Below are 20,744 nucleotides of genomic sequence, written 5' to 3'. Positions count from 1 at the left end.
TGAACGACTTTATTGGTTCTGGCCAGACATTAGGGGCCTTCAATTAGATAATCATTTACCTACCCTCTTCAAGACAAAATAAATAATTCTCTATTCAGCAAACCGTTCGTTCCTTGCTTATTTGGCCACACAATTCACCATCACAGGGACTTTGGGAGCAAACAAAACGCCAGAATTCATAGCACGGAGTTTACACGCGTCGAGATCGACTTTTGCCCGCTTAAGGGAAGGATGGTCCAGACAAAGCCAAGTGGCGAAGACAAACTAGGAATGCGAGGATGGGTAAGGGAGCGGCGCTTGGCAAGTCGTGCCCAATCCGTCGGCCAGGCAAAGGCACTCCAGTGGGAACTGCAAAGTAGGAAGTCCTATTTCGACTCTGCTGACCTCAGTGAATATTTCCTCGTTTTAAAAAAAAAAAAAAATGTGCACGATTCGTTGCTACCTCACGAGGCCCGCAATGAAACATCAACGAGTCCATAAACTGTCGTGACGCCTCTGGAGGCCCCCGCCAAAGGCGCGCCCCGGTCCTGGGTTCCCGGAGGTCGCGTCCCGCTCCTGCAAGGCCACGCCAGCCCGTGGCGGCGTCCCCGCGGCACCTCCGCTTCGCTCCTCGTGGGAGCCATCAATAAAGTGACCGGTGTCGGTGTAGGAGGTGGGAGGCTTTGCCTCCGGAAACGGGGTCCAGGCCCCACGCGAGGAGTGTCCTGGGGACGGAGTTCCGCGCGCAACCACAGCGCAGGCGGTTCCCAGAGGGACGCGGCGGGCGGGGACCTGCGCCCGGGCTCGCGCGGCCGAGCGGGGCCGCTGCTCTCGGGGCGGACGTGGCCCCCGGAGCCCCGAGCCGCTCCGCTCGCCCCGGGCGCCCGCGGGCCGGGCTCGCCGCTGCCCCAGCCGGGCTCGATTACTTTCGCCTGGGCGACCAGCAGCCCCGCCGCTGCAGCGGGAGCCCTCCGGCGGCGGCGGCGGCGGCGGCGGCGGGGGGGGGGGGAGGGGGGAGGGGGGTGGGGGAGGGGGGTGGGGGAGGGGGGGCGACGACAACAAAAAGAAGTAAAGTAGGAGGAGATTCTCCGGGGGGGGGCACGGGCGGACCGACCCCGCCCCGGACGAGCGCTCCGCCGCTCGGGCCGCGCGCCTCGCACCCCCGGCCGCGGGCTCCCCCCCGCGGCTCCGCCCCGCCCCCCCCGCGGGCTTGGCTCCCGCCCCTCGCGCTCCCCCCCGCCCCGCCCGGACCCCCCCGGCCCCGCCCCCCGCGCTCCCCGGCCCCGCCCCGCGCTCCCCGGCCCCGCCCCCCGCGCTCCCCCCCGCCCCGCGCGCCTCCGTCCCCGCCCCCTCGCCCAGCGCCGCCCGCGCGCAGCGTCTCGCGCCGGCCCGGCCCGCCCGCCGGGAAGCAGCCGCGAGAGCAGCGGCCGCCGCGGCCGCCACCGCGCCTCCCGCGCCTCCCGCGCCTCCCGCGCCCGCGCCCCGCCGCGCCCCCGCCCCCCGCCCGCAGCCCGCAGCCCGGCCGACGCTCCCTCGGGCCCCCGCCCCCGCCCCCCGGGCTCGGGCCCGGGCCCCCAACCGCCGCGCTCTCCGTCGGCGCGCGGCCCGCCGCCTGCTTCCGGGGCGGGCGGACTGGGCGCCTGGTGCCGGCGGCCGCAGCGACAGCGCCCCCGGGAAGCAGAGGAGGAAGGAGCCCAGAGGTGGAGGTGGCCGCAGGCTGAGTCGCGGCCGGGATGTCCGGGCAGCCGCCGCCGCCGCCGCCGCCACAACAACAGCAGCAGCAGCAGCAGCAGCAGCTGCCGCCGCCGCCGCCGCCGCCGGCCGCCGCGGCCCCCGTCCCCGGAGTCGTCCTGCCGGCGCCCCCGGCCGTCAGCGCCGGCTCCTCTCCGGCCGGCTCGCCCGGCGGCGGCGCGGGGGGCGGCGGCTTGGGGGCCGCGGCGGCCGCCCTGCTCCTGCACCCGCCGCCGCCGCCGCCGCCGCCGCCCCCCGCCGCCGCCGCCCCGCCGCCGCCGCCGCCGCCGCCGCCGCCCCCGCCGCCCGCCGCGGCCGCCGCCGCCCCCGCCCCCGCCGGCGCGCCCCCCGCGCCCCCGGGCCTCGCCGCGGGCCCCGGCCCGGCCTCGGCGCTGGCGGCGGGCAGCAGCGCGGCGGCCCCCTTCCCGCACGGGGACTCGGCCCTGAACGAGCAGGAGAAGGAGCTGCAGCGGCGGCTGCGGCGCCTCTACCCGGCGGTGGACGAGCAGGAGACGCCGCTGCCGCGCTCCTGGAGCCCGAAGGACAAGTTCAGCTACATCGGCCTGTCTCAGAACAACCTGCGGGTGCACTACAAAGGTGCGGGGGCGCGGGGGCGCGGGGGCGCGGGGGCGCCGGGCCTCGGGCTGCAACGAGCTGCTAATCCCGGGCCGGGAGGGGGACACCTCCGGGGAACCCAGCATGACAGGACACAACTCGCTTTCCGATGTCCCCGGAAGATAGACCTTAGGGCTCGGGTGCAGGGATCCGGGGACCTGGAGTTGGGTTACATTGTTCTCCAGGTGCTGCTGGGTCAGGCGGTCTCCCCTTACGTGCGGGGAAGAGGCGCGATCCCGAGGTAGGATTCCTAATCAAGGGAGAGCGGGGGGAGGGCCGTCGGGGGAGGATCGCGTCCAAAATTAGGCCAGAGCTTGTGCGGGGGGACAAAGCGGGCTGCGGCCCCAAGTTTGCGGTCGGGGCCTCTCGCTCGCAGCAGCCGGGAGAGGAGGGCAGGAGCCGAGCCTCACGAGTAGGTGTTTGCCCGGGGGGAAGCCTGCGGCCACTGATGGGAAGTGCCCCCTCTTCACGTGCTGCTGTGCGATGAAGTCTCGCGGAAAACGGGTGTTTTGAAACGGTCTTAGAGGGCATTTTGAAGAAAACCGGCTTAGGTTTTACACCTGCAGTTAAAAGAAATAATAACGCTGATGGTGATGATAAAACAGCCTTGGGCTTGTGCTTGGCCCCCTCCTCCCTCACCTACCTCCTCTGCTTATCTTAAAACAAAGCTCGGAGCAGATGAGTTTTCATGTTAAATTAAATCATGCATTTGCTCTGAGGGTTTTTTTTTTTTTTTGGAAATGTAGCCCGGATTCATAGCATGCAGTCAAGTTTACTCGTCTGGGAGAAAACAAGATCAATCTAATGCATCCGTCCGTCTGGAAACAAATGCAGTTTTTAGGCCCCAAACCTGAGGCAGGAGCTTTTACATTCAAAGCAGACTCCCTTTTGATTGGCTACAAAGGAAGGGTCTTAATCAGATCCTAGTTGACAGGGATACAGGGGGCATAAACAGTTCTTGTGGTTAGATTCGGGAAGCCCACGGGACTAAAATGTGAGAAGAACCTCGATAAATAAGTTACTGTTAAAGCAGAAGGGAGAATGGCGACAGAAATCTACCAAATGATTTGGTTGGAAAGAATCACGCACAAAAATAGGCCTTGTTGAATAGTCCTCCTTTTTATCCATAGGTCCAGCGAAGCACTTTCAGTTTTAGATATTATGTTCCTTAATCTCAGTGGCCGAAAATGACCTTTGTTTTCTCCTTAGGTTAGGACATTTTGTGAATACCCCATGAAGGCTATTATTTCATTTTTTTTGTGTGTGTGTGTGTGTTCTAATTTGCGTGAACAGTGCTGTGCCGTGAAGTGTTTACTTCTCGTGTGGCTACCGGAAAGCTTTTTGTTAGACTTGACGAAACTTTATCTTAAATTTGTGGTCGATGGTTAATAATTAGCTTATAAAATCAGAGGCAAAGGATGACGGAAAATTATTGAACAAAGAACCCTAGTTTTGCCGAGCCCTGCGATCATCTGTGATTTCAGGCATGTTACAGGACAGGGCCTCAGTTTCTTCCTCTGAGAGGTGAGGAGGATGACCCTGGATGGTAAGGAAATTTCCAGCTGTGAATTTCCGTGAGATGTAGCATCTGTGATCAGAGTTTCTGTAGCACTGTAGCATGCCTTGATTGGTTTTATTAACTCCTTTTACATAAAATTATGATTTGGGTCAGAGGGAAAGTGCATGCTTATGAGCAATTGGTTAGAGTTAGGAATATTTATGACCCTGCCGTCTCCATGATTTTTCCTTTTGGCCTCTTTATTACTTTTTGTTGTGTAATACTAAGATACACTCTCTGGAAACTTCACTCCTTTATAAGCGTAAAGCATTACTTCTGAAAGAACAGATTTTGTTATCATCTGTTTTGTTTTCTCTCCCTCTTCTTTGTCTCTCCCTTCCCCCTTGTCACAAATACACTCTTTTCCCCCCTTCAACTGCCTCTTCCTCTTGTTATTTTAATGTGTGTGGGTTTTTTTTTTTTTTTTTCTTTTTTCCTGTTGTTTTTCTGTGTGCCTTCTGAGTGGACCACACCAAAGTACTGGGCAGCTCTGTCCCACTAAGAGGGGAAGGGAGCAAAGGGGAAGTGTCATAAGTAGTAGAGAATAAAACTTTTAAGTCACAAAATAAGAGTGAATTTTATTTCACATATCATTGTGCCACTTTTGAGTTTTTACCTAAGCGTTTTCAGGCACTTTTAACATTGAAACTATTGTTCATAAAATATTTTTGCATATCGCAGAATTCGCAAAGATTGATGATAATCTTTTCAGAATGGTAAGGATTTTTCTTACCTTTGAAATAGAAACATCCTGGTTTCTTTTGCTCTGAACATGCTCGGTTTTTAAGATGTTATTCTTCTAAGTTGGAATTACCGTTTTTGGAAGCCATATGGTTCCTTAAATGATTCGGAGGGATTAATGTTAAACAATGCCAGACATGCAGACAAAGTTGATTGGATTGCAGAGGAGGAGCAGGGTGCGTATATACTGTATGTTAAAATTTTTAAAAAGACTTTTTGCTTAGCAGTCACACACCAACTGTTGAAACACTCAGGCATAGCCCCTTTTATTTTTAAGATTGTCAGCTTTGAATAAGTGTAAATGTGACAAGTTTAGACTTAGTTATAATGAGGACTTTATTCCAACTTAAAGCATTTTAATGCGTATGACAATGGAATCAATTAGTCCTAAATGTTTCAGTTACAGATTGCATTTTTATATTTGTGCAGTTATCACATTTGGATACTTTACAAAGCTTTTTAATACACAAGCATGTTAGTGGATTTGGACAAGATGGTGGAGTTCTCATTTTTAGATGTGAGGAAGTGGGAGCACCTGGAGGCTAGATTTTCCCAGTCACACGTAAGCCAGGGTTGGAAACTAATTTTCACCAACTCTAAATTTAGTGCTCTTTCCAACAATACAGTATTGCCTATTTCAATTGGTATGAGTTTTAATCATCTCTAATAGGTAAAAATCCAGTGATCACGTTTAGAACTTTTTGAAAAATAGTTGACGTTAAAAGTACTTCCTATGGGAAAAAGAAAATGTTGCTTAGAACACTCCAATGCCACGGAAAAGTCCAGGTGCCTTCATGATACAGATTTAGAGCAGCTTGTAAGAAACACGAGATAAGTAAAAGTTGGAAATGTTAAGTGGCTATGAACTAGTGAATTTGTTTTAATTGAAGCATTACTAGTAGCATCTAGCCAAATAGCTGACTTTCTCATGTGCTTCTAGCTTCCATCCCTCTCAGTATCACCACCAGCCATTAGGCCTTTGACCCTTGTTAAATTACTTACTGAATTTTTTGCACTTCCTAAGGTTGAACAAATAACAATATTTGCTTGCCTACCAATGCAAATGTCTCTTAGGAATTATGGGGATGATATAAAAGTGTTCCTTAAAGTAAAGGAATGTAAAAACCAAACTGAGCTTTCCCCCGGAATCTCTTTGCCAGTATTCTGGGAAATTTAGCTTCAAAGATGGTCGTTGATAACTGCAAGAATTAAGTGAATGTAATAATCACACTTGTAGGAGAGAGTAGTAGTAATAATTCATTGAGCCGTTGCTATAGGACAGATACTCTGCTACACAATTGGTGTATATGCCTTGCTCTCCATTTATTTATTCAACAAGCTTTTAGTAAATGTATACTTTGTGCCAGGTTCTGGGCACTGCAGGGTGATAAGATACTATCTCTGAGTTCAGAGAGCTCAAAGCAGGTAAAACACGTAAGTGTAGTATGGAAAGTGTCATAAAGAGTACGGTGGAAGACAGAGGAGCATCTACCCCTGGCTGATCCTGGAAGAGATGAAGGTGGGGAGTCAGGGACTGCTTTTGGGAGCGATGAGGCCAGTGGTCAGTCTTGAGAGATGAGGATGTAGGGAAGGAGGAGGGGTGCTAGGCCTTATGCGTGAAAATGCCTAACTGAAAGCTTAGAGGTGAGAACCATTGTATAGGTTTGGATCTTCAAGCAATTTCGGTTTGTTGGAATTTGAGAGTGTGTGACAAGTAGCAGCTGGGAAAAGATCATGAGAGGCCTTTGGACTGTTTTTACCAAGCTTAGATCTTCTTACTCTGTAGGACATGAGGAATCATCAAAGGATTTTAAATAGGAAGTGGCTGGCTCATATTTTCACTTTTGTCATATTATACAACTAATTGGAAGATGGATTCAAAGAGTACAAGACTGAAAATAGCAAACTCATTTAGAAGTCTGTGTAAGAAATAAGGACCTGAACTCGGTTGGTGGTAGGGTGGAGCAAAGCAGACGTCTTTGTGATACATTTTTAAAGTGCCACTGATGGGAATCAATGGGACGATGGAGAGAGAAATCAAGGAAGACACTAGGGTTTATTTATAGCTCTGTGAGGTTCTTGCAGTGAACTGTGAATCAAATAATAATTTCAAGGAAGTATTACAGTATATTTGGAGGTGAGTGGGAATGGGAATCTCGGCCATATGATCAGACTTTGTGGAAACCAGAAGAACCCAGAGAAGCCTTCCAGGAAGAGCAGGAACAGATCTTTAGGAGTTAAAGTGGCTCCAAGTATTGCAGCAGCTGGAGTTCATGACTTTTCACTTTATTCTAGTGCTGAAGTGACTCAGCTGTAGTTTCTGGTTGTTTTCTTCTCTTTTCCCTCCTGACCGGTTTATCCTTTGCTTCCTATTCCAGATTCCTGAGGGACTTAACAGATTGGATAAACTAATTGCCATCATTCTTAATTGGGCAGAGCTTTTCATTATATGCTATGATGTTGAATTGGTGGCCTTCATGTCAGATGTTAACCTGTGTTGAATCTGCTGTAGGTGTACAAGAGTACTTGTGAGATACAAAATACCTTCCTGGCAAAAGGAGAGTCCGGGCCCCTCTGTTTACAGTAGGGTCAGTGTGTGAGGCCGCAGAAGGGTGGGCACATACCATAATTGACCTGAGCGTGGGAGAGGGGTCTAGGTCATGACTGATTTGGGAGTCACCTCCAGATGGTGGCCGAAACTCAAGGAGAGGGTAAGAGAGAGTAGGTAAAGTGGGAAGAGCAGTGGGCCAGAGTGGAACCCTGAGCAACACCGACATTGAAAGATCACGTAGAGTCCAAGGAGGAATAGTTAAGAGGTATCTGGACATGGGAAGAGTGTGGTGTCCCAGAAGCTGAGCAGAGAGGAGTGTCAGAAATGAGGAAGAGACTTTTAGTATCAAATGCAACAAATAGGTTTAGTGAGCTGGGCAGAGAAAGTTTTCCACTGGATTTGGAAATTAGATCATTGTGACCTTAGGAGAGCAGTTTGAATTTAGTGATAGGGGCGAAGATCAGAGTAAATAGTAGGGACCAATAGAAGGGATAGTGAAAATGTTAAGGATTACTCTTGAGAAATACAGACGAAGAAAGAGGTTAAGCAGTACTTGGAGCAGGATGGAGGTGAAGGCGGGATTGGTGTGTGTATGTGTGTGTGTGTGTTTTAAATGGTTGATAGTGGAGGAGTTATGTTGTGTCTGGTGATTGGCTTCTAGTGTCAGCAAAGACAATGAGAATCCACAGAAACAAAATTATCCATAAAAACCCCTTTGGAAAGTACTGTGTTAGAGATGATTGTACCATTTCTAAGTAAGTCTTGTTTTAGCTTGGCAGTGTGGGTGAAACTGAAGTGACGTTAAGTTAGATGAGAGGGTAATGTTAGTCTGATGTACAGAGTCCCGGTAAGAATGTACAAAATTTAATATAGCTTTTGACAAAATAATAGTAATTGTACTTGCTTTTATTAAAGTTCAAAAGAAAAAAAAGTTCATTATGTTTACCACCAACCCCAGCGCATTATCGACACTGATCTATAGCACGTATGATTTTGTGGGAAGTGTGCATTTTGGTACATTGCCCTTATAGATCGAGAGATTGAGGGGAAGGGTGAAGAAAAGCTTGGGAGGCTGACAGGGCTGGCTTGGAGGGAGGAGAGCGGTGCAGGAGCACAGGACAGTCCTGGAGAGAGGAGGACACGTGACCCCTCTGGTAATACGGGGAAAGGTGAGGATGAGAGTGGACTCTGGGCGCTATGTGTGTAACAGGAGAGCGAGAGTGGAATGTGGCCACATACAGTAGCGGAGTCCCATTATACCGTAAAGTAGGCGAGGTGGTTTGCTCACTTACTTGAGGATATGAGTGAGAGCTTCGAGTGAGTGATGAACACGTGGGCCAGTGAGCCAGCCGTGGAGGGGAGTGGGGAGCTAGCTAACTAAGGGCATCCCGGTGTGCTGTTGATAGCAGTGGGAGAGTGCAAGCTGCCACCTGTCCCTAGCGGTGGCTAGGTGGCAATCCCTAGCGGTGGCTATTTGCGTTTGCGAGACTGCTGGACCTTATTTGGTAGAGGCCAGCTGCCCAGGGCAGGAGGAGGGAAGGTGGATTACAGTACTGAGCTAAGGCTGTGCTGTTGCTGGTGGCCTGTGGTGGAAGGACAGGCATGTGAGAGAAATCAAGGATATTGGAGAGCTCTTAAGTGATTACCACGCAGCCTGTCCTGGAAGAGGGAAAATGGGGAATGGGGGGTGTGGGGTGGAAAGGGTTCAAGGAATGGGAGTTCCCTTGATGTGGAAGAGGAAGCGTGGAAGCAAAATGTTTAGAAAGGGGAGAGGGAGAGGACAGGGAATTGTATCCTAGAGGAAGACACAGGCATTTCAGCTCTAATGCCAAAAATGTGTTCCCAGGAAAAACCTTATGTTTTCCACAGAATTGGACACTAAAAGTAACGCGGCTTATGGGAAAAAGGGGGCTGGGGCAGACCACTTGAAACCTGTGGAACTTTGTGACCAGAGCACCACAAAAGTAATAGTCCTATTAAATACAAGCCCCGTTAAATTTCCACCAGCATTGGTGCCCAGCATCACAGGCTGCTGATCCTTCACAGCCTTAAGCCCTGGGGTTTGGGCTTCCTTCTTAGAGATGGAAGTGCTTGACAGCTGTTTGATCAAAAATAAAAGTCTGATTCAGGGTTTAGCCCTTTTCACCCCTCCCCCCCCCCCAACCCCCTTTTCAAACAGAGGAAAAGTGTACAAACTTCAGTTATTAGAATGGCTAAAGTCCAAAGAAAACCTGACAGTGCCAGTTGCTGGTGAGGATGCAGGGCAACAGGAACTGGCGTACTGCTGGTGGGAATGCAGATTGATGAAGCCGCTTTGGAACATGGTTTGGCAGTTTCTGACAAAGCTAAACATAGTTTTACCAGCAGTTGTGCTCCTACCCAGCCGATTTAAAAACTTAGGTACCCACAGAAACCTGCATGTGACTGTTCGTAGTGACTTCTCTCATAATTGCCCCAAACAAGAAGCAGCCGAGATGTCTTTCGATCGGTGAATGGATAAACTGTGGTATATCCATACAGTAGAGTATTATTCGGTGATAAAAAGAAATGAGCTGTCCATCCATGCAGAGACACAGAGGGATCTTCAGTGCATATTGCTAAGTGAAGGAAGCCAGTCTGAGAAGATTACATACTGTGATTTCAATTACCTGGTGATTTGGAAAAGGCAAAGCTGTAGAGATGATAAAAAGATGAGTGGTTCAGGGGCTGGAGGGGAGGGATGAAGGGTGGCATACAAAGCACAGGGGATTCTTAGGGCAGTGAAAGTATTCCGTATGGTACTATACTAGTGGATATATCATTCCATGGATTTATCAAACCCACAGAACTTTGCAGCCATGGAGAGTGAATTTAAATGTATGCAAATTAAAAAAAATCATTTAGGATGGAGGAGCAAATCCCAGGATAAAATACATAATGTAACAAAACAACCCAACTGTATTACAGATATATAAAACAGCCTCTGAGAATGGGGTGGGGGGGGGAAGGTGCTGACACAGGTAATTTGGAAATCAGTAATCTGTAAAACTAAAGATCAAAGAAACTTAACTCTTACTAATAAAGTTGTATCCCATGGGAATATGGGCTACCAGTTCAGATGCTGTTATACATAAATATTGGAATTGAATAATTAAATGAATGGCAGATGGTGGGAGCTAAGTTTCTTATCATTGGGCTGGAATTTTACGGATAAGCAGAGAGAGGTAGTTAGAATGATCAGTGTGGTAATAAAGTTGGAGACTTCAGTGTGAACTCGTGTTTGGTTTATTAATACAAACACAGATGATTACATACAGAAATATAGACACACACAGGGACTTAGTATGCATACATATGTTTCCTTGCTCTTATCAATGAGAAAGCCTAAAAGCAATGGCACCTCAGTAACAAGGAACATACCCAGTAGCTAGATGTTGGGTTCTAATGCTGTTTGCCAGTTTAAGGAGCCTCAGGGCTCCTTGGAGAAATGGCTGGTTCTAGGACTGGGATAGGAAACATACAAGATGAGCCTCTAGTGTCTTCTGGGGCCAGAAAATAACAAACAGAAAGAAAAACCATAATGCAGGCGTGTCAGAGGAGCCAAATGAAAAAGTTCCCAGTGGCTAATGGGGTGGGTCAGTTTGAGCAGCAAAATAAAAGTAGTGTAGTGAGTTATAACAGAAAGTATGAAGTAAATATGCAAGAGATGCATGGGTCCATACCAGTAACAAAGAGGAAATACCTTGGTACTTTGTGATCAGTATTGGGCTTGAATTTTCCCCAGATGGCTTAATACAGTGACCATGGCAGGTGTGATGGTCCCCGAAGCCCCTAAACACTGCACACTACAGGAATGCACTTGTGGAGGCGCCTCAGGGTTTTTGAGGGCTTTTTGTGTATTCCTAGATTTTTCTCTTTAATTCATTAATGTATGGGGAAAGCTGTGTTATGAACTAAATGACTTCTTTATTATGCTGACATCATTCCTGTATCTATCAAGTGCCTGTGAGCTAATTTGTATTCAAGCAATGTGTTTTGTAGCAGAACAGATTTCGCTAGAATTTACTGTGTCTGAGGTGGAACGGTTTCAGTTGATGTCGGAATCCAGAGTGTAGCCCCCGGAAGGGAATGATTAAGGTTAGAGTGGGAGGTCAGTGGGAGAAAAGAGGTCCAGGAATTCAAACGTGAGAAGAACAAGAGAATCACGAGTATTTGGTAAGTGTGTTAATGTCGTATGGGACAGAGCCGTGTTGCCACGAGGGCATAGAAAAAGGAGGTTAGACCAAGTCAGAGAGGTTAGAGAAAGAGTAATTGAGGAAGGAAAACTTGAGCTAAGAGCTGAGGGATGAGCAAGATATAACCAGGTGAGGAAGAAACGTAGCACTTTCCAGTTCGGGGGCAGTAGTTTGGGCAAAGATCCGGGTCAGGCCAGTGTGGCTGGTACAGGAAGGCCGTGGAAAGTGCTGGGCATGGGTGGGGGTGGGGGTGGGGGGGTAGTGCCAGACCAACAAGGTTTTCAGGAAGTTTATCTTTTTCCTTGGCTGAGTAGGAGGTTGTTAAGGAATTTTAGTTGTATGGAAGAATAGTGGTACAGGGAAGACTGGATTGTATTTCCAGAAAGGCAATTGATGGCACATTGGAGAGTAGAGGGGGATCTTTCATTTAAAAGAAATCAACAGGTTGTGAAATGAAGGAGCTAACCTTGTTAGCCTTAGAGTTTTGAAGCAATATGTATTTTCTTTTTGAGCCGTATAGAAAACACTTAACCTGAAGACTTTGTGGTTTTAACAGTTTATACTTCGGTAGTGTGAGGTTGTTTTCTGGATGTCACAGAATTTAAGGTGATAAGCTTCCTGCTGATGAGCATTATTAGAAATAGGCCCTTTACTCTGACATTATTAGTCTCACCTAAGAGATGGTATGAATGCTTTTAATCTGGCATCTCAACTTTTTCCTGGGTCTTTACATTTAAGTTTAATTTTAAAATGAAACAAATCCTTTTAACCTTCATGGAATAATAATAATAAATATAATAAATGTAATAGAACCTTGAAGATTGATAATTGTGTAGTTGATAGTTATTTTTGCATAGGGGAAAATGTAGGGCATTTTAATTCATACAGACTTAATGTGTGATTCTACTAATAGGGGCAAGTTACTAACATCTGTAAGAGTTTTCTCTCTTTAAAATTGAGGTTAAAACCTATTTCACAGATGTTGAATGAGAAAAATCAATACAAAAGCACTTAATTCTTTGAGAAAGTTGTTTACCTTCAAATATTTTCTTTCTTTTTTCCCATAGAAGTAGCAAGAATAGGAGATAGGAATACAAGTGGAGTGATCCCACAATGCTCATTGTAAGTGGACCCTTCCTGTGGGTTCAGAGCTTGCACTGCTTCTGACTTCTTGAATTTAAGTCCCAGCACAAACCCTGGTTTGGAATTCTCACACAGCAGCATGACCTTGGGCGAGTTTCTTCCTCTTCCCTTAATTTCCTCAACTGTGAAATGATAATAAACAGTACCTACTTCAGAAGTTGTTTTGAGGGCAGCACCGTTAGCTCAGTGGTTTAGCGCCGCCTTCAGCCCAGGGTGTGATCCTGGAGACCTGGGATCGAGTCCCAGTCAGGCTCCCAGTAGGGAGCCTGCTTCTCCCTCTGCCTGTGTCTCTGCCTCTCTCTCTCTCTCTCTCTCTCTCTCTCTCTCTTTCTCTCTGTGTCTCTCATGAATAAATAAAAAAGAAATTGTTTTGAATGCTAAACAAGTGAACATAGTACTCTTTAAGCAGTGCCTTTCACATAGCATTAAATGTATATTAATTATTGTCATTTTTTATTATCATCATTATTACTAGGACTACCTTGAGACTACTTTATCCCTAAAAGTTTTGGTCACTTCCCTTCTAGAAAAAACAAAAACAAAAGCTAGTTGATTTAGGACTCCAGGGGTTAATCAGGGTTTTCTTTAGATTGTTTTAACTAAGTTTTTAAAATGCATTTAGTTTACCTAGCCATTTCCCAGGCAACTCAATTATTTGAACACGTTTTTACTGAAAATTGAGTTTTACTGAAACCGTAATTTATTAAATGTCTGTTTTTAAAAAGTGATTGATGTCATTCTGCAGGTTTATGCTGTTTTTTTCCTTCTGCTTAGCTCATTGTAGATCTATTACCTATGTATGGTAAAGCAGTTCTAGGGGCATCTGTATATTGCTGCTTCTGGTTTTATCTGCCCGTTCAATTTTATCACCTCCCAGTGGTCACCAGGCTCTGAGAACTTTTGCCTGTAACTGTATATACTTAAGACATTTGTGGACGCAGGTTTTCATGGTAATAGAAGGGAGTGGCTAAGTTCATTCAGTTTCTTTTGGGCCCTGTGAACATGTACCAATTTGGATTGCAAACGTAAACTGTTTAATAATGCAATTTGATAAAGTGTATGGTAAGAGAAGGTATTTCATTGGTATGTGATGGTTATTGTATAGCTGAGATAAAATTTTTGATTTAAAAGAAGGTATTTCATTTTAAAACAATTAGGATAAATTTGAGAAGGGGAATTTTTCTACCTATGAAGGTATTGTTATAGTATGACTAAAGGATTAATGACCTAAGTCATTAATTTACCCAATACATTGGGTAAAGTGTATTTAACAAGAACACTGAATAATAATTTAGAGTATTTTTCTCATATAGTCCTTTTGGGGATTGTGGAGACTTGTCTTACTCTGAGTACTTTCTGGTAGGCTACTTGAACTTCTGTTTTTCTTCTGTGGTTTTATGGGCATATGTTCTGTCACTTACTTGATTTTTGTTCACATGCTAGCTTTTAGGCTAATTTGTGTCTTGGGTGAGGAGGGACAGGGGAGGTGATTGTGAGTGAGGGAAATCCTCCAGGATTAGAACTGAGGAATTGCTATTTTAAAAACTTTAAAAGCCATTGTTTAACAGATTCTCTAAAGATTTCAGCAGTGGTTTGATGACATATCCCTTTCGTAAAAAAAGAGAAAAAACAAATACAGCTAGAGATTAGAGATATTTCTTAGTAGGTTATAATTGACCAAAGATTATAGATCAGCTTTTGTATAGAATTGATGAGAGTATGTCCAAGAACAAACTTGAAAATTCTTTTTTTTTTTTTTTTTTAAAGATTTTTAAAAAAAATCGATTTGAGAGAAAGCACTCGGGAGGAGGAGGGTGGGTGGGACAGAGTGAAAGGGAGAAGCAGACTCCCTGCTGAGCAGGGAGTCCAGGATCATGACCTAAGCCCAAAGGCAGTTGTTTACCTGACTGAGCCACCGAGGCGCCCCCAAACTTGAAAATTCTTAAAGTAAGAAAGCTGCTTTGTCCATTCAATCTAATTATATAGAATTTCACTTAAAAATACACCTTATGTGGCACCTGGGTGGCTCAGGTTGTGATCCCGGAGTCCTGGAATCAATTCCCACATCAGGCTCCCTGCAGGAAACTGCTTCTCCTTTGCCTGTTTCTTCTTCTCTCAAGAATAAATAAATAAAATCTTTAAATATCTATGTATGTCTTATGATATAGATGCTTCTAGTTTAAACAGGCCATTTGACAAAAGAGTGTTACTTTGCAATAATATAAATTAGATGCATATTTGGATCTAATAAAGTTAAGATCGTATTTTCATCATGTTCTTTTTTTTTTTTTTAAAGATTTTATTTATTTATTCATGGGAGAGACACACAGAGAGAGAGAGAGAGAGAGAGGCAGAGACACAGGCAGAGGGAGAAGCAGCCTCCACGCAGAGAGCCTGATGTAGGACTCGATCCAGGGTCTCCAGGATCATGCCCTGGGTTGCAGGCGGCGCTAAACTGCTATGCCACCGGGGCTGCCCTCATCATGTTCTTTAAATGCATCATTTTTTCTCTTAAATATATAGTCTACCCTAAAATATTTAGTTTGGTAGGTTCAGTGTGTTCAAACTCTGAAAGTATGTTAAATCTAGGAATGGTGTGAAGAGTCCCATGACTAATAACCTGGGCGACTTTGCGTATTGGATTGTGATGACAAATGTTTTATTAAGTCTTTATATGTACTGGTGAGAGCATGAATGTTTATGGATCATTCTGAAAACCATATTTGTTCCTGAATTGTTTAAGATTTTCATTGAATATCTCATCCGATTTTTCCCCCCTTCCTATTTCATGTACAGGTCATGGCAAAACCCCAAAAGATGCAGCGTCAGTTCGCGCCACGCATCCGATACCAGCAGCCTGTGGGATTTATTATTTTGAAGTAAAAATTGTCAGTAAAGGAAGAGATGGGTAAGTGTAACTTTTGGTGGGACAATTTGCTGCTCTTGGATAATTTTTTTGTCTTGATTTATAATATTTATGATGTAATTGGAAAATGAGAATCTTGGATATTTTTGGTAACTGGTAAAGTAGGATCTGAATATTCTGCTGTTGGACATAGTTCTGCGTAAATACTAGTTGAAGCTAATACTTGAGTTGGTGAAATAAGCAAGTTTTTCTGGTTGGTTTGTCATTAAATTGGAGAAATGGAAGTAAACAACAGAGACAGTGACTCATTTCCCATGCCTTGTCTTACACTGCCTTTTTCTGAATTCTGCTGAGAATTTACATCTTCTCAGAGCCAGTTAACCAGGCCAAAAGGTGATTCATAGGTGTTTCATAGGGGTTGAGACTTAGAATTTTGGGTTTAGATCAGGGAAATATGTTTGTATGCTCTCAATTGGAGGTAGTTCCCAGGGATTAGGATGTGTTATGAAAGCCTCCAAATGAGAGCTCTGTGTAGATCCAGGAACCAACTTTTATAGCATTGCCTTTCATCTTGGGATTAGTGTGTAGTATGTGTGTGTACATCAGAATCACTTCTGGAGTTATTACAAATGTAGTAGTTGGGGCCTTACCCTAAAAGTTCCAAAATCATTGTTTTCAGAAGCAGAGCTTGGGCAGGATACATGTTCTGAGTAGGCTTTACAGGGCATTTTGGTGCATATCTCTGATGAAGAGCTAATTACCTAGAATCACTGGGTCTGTCCTATGGTATTTCCTGATAACTTCATTGTGGTATCAGAGGTCCTTCAAAACATCCATAGAGTCATTAGTCCAACTCCCAAGATAAACTTACTGGGTGAGTTGGCCCAGTTGAGTTAGTTATTAAGTTGACCTGCATTGAAGTGAATCATTTAACCTCTGTTAGTGGTGCTTCTATGTTTAACCAAAAAAAAAAACAAAAAAACAAAAAAAAAAAACCAAAACAAAAATCAAACAAACAACCATATTTAATAATTATTCTGAATTTTTCCTTGGCAACAGTGTGGAAAGTAGAAAGTACGTATAGCCTTAGAAATTCACTGATAACTTTTTATTGAACTGCCTCAGTTTTCCCAAGGCAACCAAACCTTTTTTTTTTTTTTTCCAACCAAGCCTTTTTATTAGAAATTATACCATCAACCTCATTCGTGCTGGTGTTGCTCATGATGATTGTGGGATTCTCTGCTTTTCTACTCTACGTGTTCTGTCCTTGCGTGATCTTGACCTTATATGTTCATGGCTGCAAACACCCTGATGAATGTCAACTCTAAAGCTACATCTCTAGTTATTCCCTTGAGCTCTAGACCTATAAAACTAACCCGATGTTTCCATTTGAGTGCCCCACGGGGTATTTCAGTGTAGCTTGTTTAAGGTCTTTTTCTCAGCATCAGTTTGGTTAATGGTTTCACTGTTGCTAGAACCTTGAGAACTTCCTGTCTTGAACTTCCCCTCTCCATCTCCATGGCCTCTGCCTTGGGTTTGCTGATTTACCCCTAAATTATCTAGGTGGTAGGTTCAGAGGTCTCCCAGTTGCTCCCTGTTTCACTCTTAAACTTCAGTCTGCAACAGTTGTCAGTGTTCTTAACATAACTGAAATGCGTCTGTTCCCTTCTTGAGATCATTTGGTACCCCTCTTGCTTTGAGGCTACAGTCTAAAACCTACAGTCCTACTCCATTGTGACTTCTCAGTCTCATTTTATTGTTGTTTTTATTTAAAGATTTTATTTATTTATTCATGAGAGACACAGGGGGGGCGGAGAGAGAGAGAGAGGCAGAGACACAGGCAGAGGGAGAAGCAGCCCCCAAGCAGGGAGCCTGATGCAAAACTGGATTCCAGGACTCTAGGATCACCTGAGCCACCCACGGATCCCCCCAGTCTCATGTTTTTGTTGCCAGCATCCCTCATTCGTTTTTTTTTTTTTTCTTTCAGTTTTAAAATTAGGTGATTTTTACATACTGTAGATTTATAATTTTTGGTGTGCAGGTCTGCAAGTTTTGACAGATATGTATAGTCTTGTAACCACCACCACAGTTGATATACAGTTGGCATCTGAATGATACAAGTTTGATCTGCACGGGTCTATGTGGACATGTTTTATAACTACAGGACAGCACTAGAAATACATTTTCTCCTCCTTATGATTTTCTTAATAACATCTCCTTTTCTCTAGCTTTATTGTAAGAACACAGCATATAATACATATAACGTACAAAATATGTATTAACTTTATGGTACTGGTGGGGCTTCCAGTCAACATTAGGCTATTAATAGTTAAGTTTTGGAGACAGCGAAAGTCATATGGGATCTTCAGCTTGTGTGGTGGCAGGGGTGGGAGGTGGGTGATCTGTGTCCCCGCACCACCCGTTGTTCAAAGATCAGTGATAAAACAGTTCCATCACCACCCCCCCCCACCCCCCACCCCCCGCCAAATTCCTTTATGCCCCTTGGTGGATGATTCTTTCCCGTCTCTTGGTGGCAACCATTGATTGGTCTTCTCTCTCTAGTTTTGCTGTTTCTAGAATGGCATATAAATGGAATCAGAGTGTGCAGTCTTCTAATTTTGGCATCTTTCACTTAGTGTAATACATTTGAGATTCATTCCTGTTGTCGGATATATTGGTAGATCAGTTCTTTTCATTGCTGATTGTATAGTTGAGCCAACCACAGTGTGCTTATCCACACTGCTCAATTGAAGGACATCTGGGTTGTTTCCAGTTTTTGGCAATTAGGAATATAGCCACTATAAACATTTATGTACAGGTTTTTGTGTAAACTTGAGTTTTCATTTCAGTTGGGTAAATATCTAGGAGTGGGATTGCTGGATCGTGTGTTAAGTGCATTTTTAACTTTTAAGAAACTGCCAAATTGTTTTGCAGAGCGACTGTACTAGTTTGCATTCCCACGAGCAGTGTATGAAAGTTCCTGTTGCTTTGCCTCCTTTTAGAAGTGCTTGGTATTATCAGGTTTTTTGGTTTAAAATTTTTAGCTCTCATAATAGGTATCTTAGTGGTTTCTTGTTATGGTTTTAATTTGCATTTCTCTAATGATAAATGGTGTTAAAGAGTCTTTAATTCTTATCTATCCTCCCCTTTTTAACAAACTCAACAATTCCTTTATTTTGATTCTTTGAAAAAGATTTATTTCTTTGAGAGAGAGAGTCCACAAGTGCAAGAGGTGGTGACAGCATGGGTGAGGGCTAGGGCGAAGCAGACTCCCCACTGAGCAGGGGAGCCCGACAGAGGGGCTCAATTCTAGGACCTTGAGATCATGACCTGAGCTGAAGGCAGACGCTTCACCAACAGAGCCACCCAGGCGCCCCTTTGTTTTGATTTTAAATTAATCATATGTCAACAGATGTGGAAGTGGTTAAGAAATGACTTACAGATATGCTTAAAAATACTGAATTGACAGCTAGATTGGATGGAGTGTTTCATAGGGCAGTTTTTGTTTTGTCATTTACTCCAGTTAAATTCAAGATCCTTACACATCCTCTCCTTCCTGTGCAGTGGAAGCTCTAACTTGGGCATCCAGTTAATCTCCATTTCCACCTGGATGCATGCTTAGGCTTGAAGAAATAAGCCCCAGAAAATAGAAAGTAGGATGCTAAACAGAGTTGAATCAACATAAAATGACCCCAAAGAGAGAGGTGGGACAGACTTTTTAGGTTAGAACGTACTCCCAAGGATCTGCTTTTAATCAGAATTGGCTCTCTGTAAAAAAAAAAAAAAAAATGCATTGGGTAGATAGCAGTGTAGTCCCATAAGTACTGTTTGTACTTTTCCGACTGTACATGCTGGCTTGTATTTCTAGTTCTTTCTGCAGGCTCTTGCCTTCTCTCTTATATTCACATTCTCTTGTCTCTATCGTTTGCCCAGCTTAACTAATTACTCTTCAGCTCCAGTTTAAAGGTCCTTTTTTGATGGCCTTTCTCCTCCCCCAAATAGGATTATGCCTTTAATATACTTCCTTTACATTTTGGCCAGACTGTAATTGTATTATCTATATGTTTAAATTGTCTGCCTACTGGTGGAATAAACTCCAGGATCGAGGGTAAGGGACTATTTAATGTTCTGTAGTTCTGGTACGTAATTGATAGCTAGCATCCATATGAACGAATGGTTGAATAAGACTTAGGTCCTGTGTATTCTTGGAGAAAACTGTTGTATATCTGGGCAGATCTTATCTTGTACATTTTTTGAACAGAGTTCTGGGTCTAACCCCCTGCTTTTGGAAGGGAGGCACAATTCATTTATGAAAGAAGAGCAAGTCATATTGCTAATTTTGAGGAAGTAATGTCTTTCTGGACATGTATTTAATTGTGTTAAGAAAACTAAAAATTCCTTACTAAAATCCCAACATCTCTGTAAAGAATGGACCAGAAAGAGCAGCTGTTAGTCACTTTTCATTTGCAGTGATACGTGCTCATCTGAGATTTTATTATGCTCAATTTGAAATTTAAGTTTCTTTTAAACAGTGTGTTTATCCAGGATTAGAGCATGTAAATAAATGTTTAGGTCCAAGATCATGTTTTATGATAAGTTGGTCAGTGCAGCAAGTTTCCTTATGACATAGTGGGAGTTGAGTATGAATTACCTTTTAATTTATCTGTGATATGCATTATTTCTGGGTCTGCCTTGGGATATTAGGAATGTGATTATGATGATTGTTACTTATACCTTATGCCTAAGAAATAAGGCTGGAAGGAAGTTCCTTTTAGTGAGTGAAAGAAATATTTTTTGAGTTTTGGCTTGGATTTTCACTTATTTATTTTTAATGGTTTTATTTATATATTAATTTATTTATGTGAGAGAGAGAGAGAGAGAGACAGAGACAGAGATAGTGACAGCAGGAGCTGAGAGGAGAGGGAGAAGCAGGCTCCTCGCTGAGCAAGGAGTCAGGATGCAGGGCTCCATCCCAGGACCCTGGCATCATGACCTGAGCCGAAGGCAGATGCTTAGCCAGCTGAGCCACCCAGGTGCCCCTTAGATTTTCGTTTAAACTAAACGTAATTTTGTATATGTTCAAGAAAATAAGCTTATTTATTGGGACACAATAGCCTAAGTTTTATAATTAATTAAAAAAATAATTTTCTAATGCATTTCATAACAAAAAGTTAAATCACCTATATCACCTTGTCTGTATAACTTTTTTTTAGGAGACATATTTAAAGGCTGTTTATTTTTGTGTTCTTGTTAATGATTGTTGACCACTGAGATGGATTTCTAAAAGCAGCCTGTGTCTCATGAATCTACTTTCAGTGCAGGATTTTTGTTCAAGTTTTAAATTAT

The 20,744-nt window shown here is 44.5% G+C and overlaps 1 protein-coding gene across 1 annotated transcript in view; it reads left to right on the top strand.

Annotated features, from left to right (window-relative positions):
* The first annotated feature begins 1,615 nt into the window (after positions 1 to 1,615).
* Positions 1,616 to 20,744, top strand: part of RANBP9 (RAN binding protein 9) — a 92,130-nt gene continuing 73,001 nt past the window's right edge. The window contains exons 1-2 of the mRNA XM_025444231.3: positions 1,616 to 2,307; positions 15,329 to 15,440. Of these exons, the coding sequence (XP_025300016.3) occupies positions 1,713 to 2,307; positions 15,329 to 15,440 (707 nt within the window). The 5' untranslated portion in view covers positions 1,616 to 1,712. The remainder of the gene's footprint in view (positions 2,308 to 15,328; positions 15,441 to 20,744) is intronic.

The sequence above is a fragment of the Canis lupus genome, chromosome 35 (genome assembly GCF_003254725.2).
Source record: "Canis lupus dingo isolate Sandy chromosome 35, ASM325472v2, whole genome shotgun sequence".
In the NCBI taxonomy this organism is placed as follows: Eukaryota; Metazoa; Chordata; class Mammalia; order Carnivora; family Canidae; genus Canis; species Canis lupus.
The sequence above is the reverse complement of the archived record's forward strand: the minus strand, read 5'-3'. Positions and strand labels throughout refer to the sequence as shown.